Raw genomic sequence first — 8198 nt, 5'->3', positions numbered from 1 at the left:
CTAGTAACCAAAAGCTACTTTGGGTGTCAGGCCAGAGAGTGTGTTGGAGAGGAGATACAATGCTCAATAAAAACAAAACTGTAGGTTCACAGACAGGCTGAGTTTGGTTGCCTGGGTCACAGTCAGTTAGCAACCATTATGTAATGCCTGGGGGGGGGAGGCAAATGATACCAGACCCACAGAAATGATAAATAGGAGCAAATGGTTCCCTGGTCTCTATAGTGACCCCCCCATGTTCGGGTGGAGCCCCCCCTCAGGCTTATTTATATGCGCCAGCCCCCCAGTAGGGCATAGACTTTAATATGAGCCCCCAGGGCAGACACTGCCCCCCATTAGCATCTCAAGGAAAGACTCCCAGTCACAATAGCAGAGAAAGTTTGTGCCAGGGGGGGGCTGATCAATAGAGATGTTTATGTGAGTAATGTAGTGGGGGAGCTGCCCTGAAGAGCTTGCAATCAAATCATCAGCCTCAGTAACACTGGAGGGGGGGGGGCAGCAGTCACATATAATCCTGTACAATAAACACTAAGTACCAAATGTGGCAGGTTATGAAAGTTTCAACATATTTCTGTGTTTTTTTATGTTATTACAGTTTTGCTAATGAGGGTGAATTACCCTTTAAACTGTGAGTCTAAGTTCTCCCAAGAGACCTGCTTATCTTATTAGTTACAATTGTATCTTTGCTTAATATAAATTGTTACAATTGTTTCTTTGCTTCTCTTAAATCGTTACAAATGTATCTAAGTGCACCTGCCACATATTCTGGGCTCTCTGCCAAAAGCCAATTGAGTTTTAGAAACTTTGTATCTATTTCTGGCTGTTCAGCGCAGGAGATCAAAGAGAAAGTCGGGACATTTCAGTAACAATGCGGGACTGCGGGTTGAGCTGTCAAAATCAGGACTGTCCCAGGAAAACGGGACATTTGGGAGCTATGCCCTCCTATTGCACAGTGCTATATAAATACCTCTCAATAATAATAACCCCCCAGGGGAAACTCCAAAAAATTAATCTATTGGCCCCATGTAACCCCTTCCTTCTTGGATGAAACTAAATTGAGGGGCCACAGGTCTATTCGTGGTCATTCAAATTACTCTGGGCCCTGGTGTAGGGCCCCTCATAAACTACCCCTAAAATCTATTTCTCTAATGGAAACCCCCTATTTTCCTATGCTCATAAACTGGCCCTGTGGCCCCTGAGCTGTTCCTCTTGTGCATGCTCTGGGCAATATACACAATATATATATATGTCGCTTTCTTACTTACCCTTTAACCCATTCATTACACTGCCACCAAGAGTCCCCCTCCCTGAGGGATGTTCTGCTCCTTAATTATCATTTAGGAATGAGTGTAATTATATCATGCCCAGTGGCTGGGCCCTTGCACTATATACAGCTATGGGACCTGTTATCCAGAATGCTCAGGATCTGGGGTTTTCTATATAAGGGATCTTTCTGTAATTTGGATCTTCATACCTTAAGCCGACAAAAAATTAATATAAACATGAAATAAAGCCAATAGGCTGGTTTTACCTCCAATAAGGATTAATTATATCTTAGTTGGGATCAAGTACAAGCGACTGTTTTATTATTACCCAGAAAAAGGAAATCATTTTTATAAATTTGGATAATTTGGACAAAATCTATGAGAGATGGCCTCTCTGTAATTCAGAGCTTTCTGGATAATGGGTTTCCAGATAATGGATCCACATGCCGCTGTGGATACACAGATCTATATTTATTAATACACACGACTGACATTGCCCCACCCCCTCCTGGGCTCTTCCACTGTGGGATTTGCTCACCTGAGAGAGGGGCTCATTTGCATAATAAAGCAGGGGCGGGGCTCTCAGCAGCCTCTGACTCCTATGAAAGAGTGAGTAGAACAGACACCTGAGGAATTAGATGTGACAGGAGGGACCACGAGCTGCTTCTGCCACTGACATGTCTTTTGGGCTTCACCCATGGGATGTGGCCTTCAGGCCTTCACCCCCTCACAACCTGGAGAAGAAAGTCCCCCCCCCAGGGGCCGACAGAGAGAAGTCGCTTCCTTCCCCCAAGGAGGACAGTGACGGGGCCCGGGAGCCCGACTCCACGGTGGATTTGAGGAAGAAGAACAAGAAGAAGAAGAACTACCAGAGATACGCCAAGCCCCCCTACTCCTACCTGGCCATGATCTCCCTGGTCATCCAGAACTCCCCCGAGAAGAGGCTCAAACTCTCCCAGGTAAGGGGGGCCACATAATCCACGTCACACTCTGGGCCACAGTTCTAGAGTCATATTCAGGGGTGTAACTATAGGGGAAGCAGATCTTGGGGCTACTGGGGGCTCCAGGGTTAAAGGGGGCACAGTGGGGTTCAGTATATGTTTATGATCAATGTCTTATTCCCAAAGTTTAGGGGCCCCAAAATATCTTTGTCGTGGGGCCCAGTAAGGCCTGGCTGTGTGATATACTGTATATACTGCAGGGTGATAGCTATGGAATATATATATATATACTGTATATAGGGGAGAGTTCATTAGAGGATTCTGGAATGAAGTAGCACTTCCTATACAGTGGCCTTGGGGTACACGACTTAGGGTGCAGTGTCTGTGCTGCTTTGTAAATTCTGCTGAGACCAATACCCTCTCTGTGGCCCCAGTTATTGACACCCCAGTAACCAGTAAACCTGCAGCCTTTATATGGTCCCAGAACAACCCCTCAGTGACTTCTAATATCCTTATCATTTACAGTAGGGGGTACATTATCCCTTATAATACATGAGTGATACTCAGAGTTCCCTGTATAACTCAGCCTGCAGCCTTGTGCCTTTATATGGTCACAGAACAACCCCTCAGTGACTTCTAATATCCTTATCATTTACAGTAGGGGGTGTGTTATCCCTTATAATACATGAGTGATACTCAGAGTTCCCTGTATAACTCAGCCTGCAGCCTTGTGTCTTTATATGGTCACAGAACAACCCCTCAGTGACTTCTAATATCCTTATCATTTACAGTAGGGGGTACATTATCCCGTATAATACACGAGTGATACTCAGAGTTCCCTGTATAACTCAGCCTGCAGCCTTGTGCCTTTATATGGTCACAGAACAAACCCTCAGTGACTTCTAATATCCTTATCATTTACAGTAGGGGGTACATTATCCCTTATAACACATGAGTGATACTCAGAGTTCCCTGTATAACTCAGCCTGCAGCCTTGTGCCTTTATATGGTCACAGAACAACCCCTCCGTGACTACTAATATCCTTATCATTTACAGTAGGGGGTACATTATCCCTTATAATACATGAGTGATACTCAGAGTTCCCTGTATAACTCAGCCTGCAGCCTTGTGCCTTTATATGGTCACAGAACAACCCCTCAGTGACTTCTAATATCCTTATCATTTACAGTAGGGGGTACATTATCCCTTATAATACATGAGTGATACTCAGAGTTCCCTGTATAACTCAGCCTGTAGCCTTGTGCCTTTATATGGTCACAGAACAAACCCTCAGTGACTTCTAATATCCTTATCATTTACAGTAGGGGGTACATTATCCCTTATAATACATGAGTGATACTCAGAGTTCCCTGTATAACTCAGCCTGCAGCCTTGTGCCTTTATATGGTCACAGAACAACCCCTCAGTGACTTCTAATATCCTTATCATTTACAGTAGGGGGTACATTATCCCTTATAATACATGAGTGATACTCAGAGTTCCCTGTATAACTCAGCCTGCAGCCTTGTGCCTTTATATGGTCACAGAACAACCCCTCAGTGACTTCTAATATCCTTATCATTTACAGTAGGGGGTACATTATCCCTTATAATACATGAGTGATACTCAGAGTTCCCTGTATAACTCAGCCTGCAGCCTTGTGCCTTTATATGGTCACAGAACAACCCGTCAGTGACTTCTAATATCCTTATCATTTACAGTAGGGGGTACATTATCCCTTATAATACATGAGTGATACTCAGAGTTCCCTGTATAACTCAGCCTGCAGCCTTGTGCCTTTATATGGTCACAGAACAACCCCTCAGTGACTTCTAATATCCTTATCATTTACAGTAGGGGGTACATTATTCTATACATATATATCAGCAAAATAAATAATATAATATTACCCTCCTAACAGAAATTCTAATCTCACTATTCACATGGGGGTGACATGATATAAATCTTTATTACACTAAAGGGGAGAAGAGAAAGGTGGGTCCCACCTGTTTTTACCCCCCACAGGGGCAATTTGTATAACACATCCACAGACTCTTTGTGTGACCCAGTGACAAACGCATAACAAACCCCCAGTTGGACAATGAGCAGGTGGAGTGGTGCCCCAGTGAGTGGGTTGCAGGTATCACACGGCTCAGGTACAGACAGGCCCCTCCCTGGTTCACACCTGAGCTCAGTAGAACAACACTGGGGTCCTGTTGTGGCCCTTCATGTGCAGATCAGGGGGATGTTATTGGTTTTGTCACTGAGCCGAGGGAAATACAGAATAACAAAGGGCAGAAGTGTATTTTATATCAGGGCAGGAGGGTGGGGCCCCAGTTCCAATGTTCTGGATTTGTTTTGGACTCAGTTTGCTTCTTCTGTGCCCCAATATCTCTGTATCGACATGATTCAAATGAGCCTCTCACATTCTTGCCAAGCCCCCATCAGCAGCTCATAAGGAGATTCTTCTTCCAAATGGATTGAAATTGGCTGAATTATCTTCTTGCAAAGAGAACTGTACTTGTGGGTCCAGACATGGGGTGAATAGCAGGTGTGACCCAAAAATCTTATTATTATTGTCTGTAGAGATCCCTTTGGACTCAGTTACTGGGGTAGAAAGGGGGATGTTTGGGTAAAATGAGTTGGGGGGATGTCTGGTGAGTTGGGGTGCATGGGATTCCCTTGTGTGTAGAGAGGGAAGTGAAACTGTAACAAACACCCCGTACCGCCCAATAACTCCCACCAGCAGGACTATGGCTTGTTATATGGGGGCTACACACTTGGCTCAGCTGATACAGAACATTATGGGAAGCCACTCAGTAATGTCACTGGGCAACTTGTGCAGATCTTTCATTTGTTCTTCTCATTGTTCCAGATCCTGCAGGACATCAGCTCTCTGTTTCCGTTCTTCAAGGGCAACTACCAGGGCTGGAAGGATTCCATTCGGCATAATTTGTCTTCCAACGACTGTTTCAGAAAGGTGAGTTGGGCCTCGGGTTGTGAGGAAGGGTAAGTGGCCAGGCTCTGTGTGGAACATATCTTGGCCTATGGGCATTCATCCTATGGGAACCTGGTCTGTAACAGAAGTAAAACTGTCTCCATCTTCTCCTACTGTTTCCATCTTGTCCTACTGTCTCCATCTTGCCCTACTGTCTCCATCTTACCCTACTGTCTCCATCTTGTCCTACTGTCTCTATCTTGCCCTACTGTCTCCATCTTACCCTACTGTCTCCATCTTGTCCTACTGTCTCCATCTTGCCCTACTGTCTCCATCTTGTCCTACTGTCTCCATCTTGTCCTACTGTCTCCATCTTGTCCTACTGTCTCCATCTTGCCCTACTGTCTCCATCATGCCCTACTGTCTCCATCTTACCCTACTGTCTCCATCTTGTCTTACTGTCTCCATCTTCCTCTTGTCCTCTTGTCTCCATCTTGCCCTACTGTCTCCATCTTCCTCTTGTCTTACTGTCTCCATCTTGTCCTACTGTGTCCATCTTGTTCTACTGTCTCCATCTTATCCTACTGTCTCTACCTTGTCCTACTGTCTCCATCTTGTCCTACTGTCTCCATTTTGCCCTACTGTGTCCATCTTGTTCTACTGTCTCCATCTTGTCCCACTGTCTCCATCTTGTTCTACTGTCTCCATCTTGTCCCACTGTCTCCATCTTGTTCTACTGTCTCCATCTTGTCCCACTGTCTCCATCTTACCCTGCTGTTTCTATCTTGTCCTACTGTCTCCATCTTGTTCTACTGTCTCCATCTTGTCCCACTGTCTCCATCTTGTTCTACTGTCTCCATCTTGTCCCACTGTCTCCATCTTACCCTGCTGTTTCTATCTTGTCCTACTGTCTCCATCTTGTTCTACTGTCTCCATCTTGTCCCACTGTCTCCATCTTGTTCTACTGTCTCCATCTTGTCCCACTGTCTCCATCTTACCCTGCTGTTTCTATCTTGTCCTACTGTCTCCATCTTGTTCTACTGTCTCCATCTTGTCCCACTGTCTCCATCTTGTTCTACTGTCTCCATCTTGTCCTACTGTCTCTATCTTACCCTGCTGTTTCTATCTTGTCCTACTGTCTCCATCTTGTTCTACTGTCTCCATCTTGCCCTACTGTCTCTATCTTGCCCTACTGTCTTAATCTTACCCTACTGTCTCTACCTTGTCCTACTGTCTCCATATTGTCCTACTGTCTCTACCTTGTCCTACAGTCTCCATCTTGTCCTACTGTCTCCATCTTGTCCTACTGTCTCCATCTTGTCCTACTGTCTCTATTAGGTTTCACAAGGTGGGCAGTTATTGAGCCTGTGGCAAGTTTAAGAACATCTTATATGGCAGTTCTTAGAGGATCACATAGATATAATAGAGAGCAGCAGGAGGGCAGAACATAACTGTATCTCATGGATATAATAAATGGAATATAGTGAAAGAGAGTGCAGATAGTGAAGTGGCCACAGGGGGGCAATAGTAACTTACCACAAGGCCAAAATTGACACAGTCCCCGAAATATTCTGCCATAAAGTTCCTGCCCGTTTCCTGATTAGCCATTGGCTGAATTGTGGTGCCGCAGTGCAATTACCTCACATTCACCCCAACTACATCCATAGGAGTGTGCAGCCATTACAGCTGATACTGATAATTACTGAGATATACTGTATATAGATCTATAGAAATTGAGTGCAGCTCGTGCCACAGCCCATATGCTCAGTGTTTGGGGGTGCAGGATTAATAAAAGTTATTACAGTCTTGGTTCCCAGTGGCTTGAATGTGGGGGTGCCCCCTGGTGAATATCATGTCCCTTGGGATGTATCAGTGACTGTGGCAGGTGATGGGCAGTGCCAAGGTGAATACCCAGTGCCGTACCCATTAGAGAACATGTGTGTGACTGCCCCTCTCTCTCTCCTGGTTCTGCTCAGGTTCTGAAGGATCCGCTCAAGCCACAGGCCAAGGGCAATTACTGGACAGTAGACGTGACCCGGATCCCCCCCGACGCTTTGAAGCTCCAGAACACGGCGGTGACCCGGCAGGACCTGTTCCCCCTGGACCTGGCCCCCTACATCCTACATGGGCAGCCGTACAGGAGTCTGGAGAGGCTTTCGGCCAATCACACGAGGGGGCGCACGACCCCCAGGATGGAGCCCGAAGTTCAGATTCCAGTGTCAGACCCAGCTGTCAGTTTTCCCATGATCCTATGGAATCTGCCGACATCCTACAGCAAATGTGTGGCCCCCAATGTAGTGGCCCCTCCCAGCATTCACCCCCTCTTGTTGTACTCCAACTTCCCTTCCATTTCCATTTATAACTACCTGCCCCCGCCCTATGGCAGCCCCGTGTACTCAGACAGACGAGAGCTTCTTGCCTCCGGCCTGCACCCCCAAATCCCTCTCACCCCCAAACCCCCAGAGCTGAAGAACGCCCCCAGCGACTTCCCCCCCAACAAGACAGTGTTTGACATCCCCGTCTATACTGGCCACCCGGGGTTCCTTGCTAGCCAAAGCTTGTTCAGCCCACACTTGCCCACGGCTACACCCCCCCTCGTGGGCTACCGGCCGTCTGGGCTATGAGGGGCCAATATGACTGTATCTATGGATATGTAAATACTGTATAAATATATATATATATGATTCCAGCACCCCCTCTATCTATTTCCCTCACTCAATTCTATCTTATATTTCTACAAATCTATAAATTCTGATTATTTTTACATGAACTTTTTTTTTTGGTCTCATTTCCTTGCTCTTAAACAGAGCGAATCAGCCAATAGCATTGGAGCTCATCTGACCAATCAATTCTCTTTTTCCTGGCTGAACTGAGAGTGAGTGTAGGACTGGACAGACCAGGGGTGAGTGTAGGACTGGACAGACCAGGGGGAGTGTGAGTGTAGGACTGGGCAGACCAGGGGTGAGTGTGAGTGTAGGACTGGGCAGACCAGGGGTGAGTGTGAGTGTAGGAATAGGCAGACCAGGGGTGAGTGTAGGACTGGCCAGACCAGGGGT

At 46.3% G+C, this 8198-nt stretch overlaps 1 protein-coding gene across 1 annotated transcript; it reads left to right on the top strand.

Moving 5' to 3' along the window:
- Window positions 1-1939: 1939 nt before the first annotated feature.
- On the top strand, window positions 1940-7766 carry foxh1.2.L (forkhead box H1, gene 2 L homeolog). The gene is given in 3 exon segments (NM_001172075.1): window positions 1940-2221; window positions 5080-5184; window positions 7119-7766. Coding segments are annotated over 3 exon segments (1035 nt in total).
- Window positions 7767-8198: the final 432 nt, after the last annotated feature.

This window comes from Xenopus laevis, chromosome 6L (assembly GCF_017654675.1).
Source record: "Xenopus laevis strain J_2021 chromosome 6L, Xenopus_laevis_v10.1, whole genome shotgun sequence".
NCBI lineage: Eukaryota > Metazoa > Chordata > Amphibia > Anura > Pipidae > Xenopus > Xenopus laevis.
The sequence above is the reverse complement of the archived record's forward strand: the minus strand, read 5'-3'. Positions and strand labels throughout refer to the sequence as shown.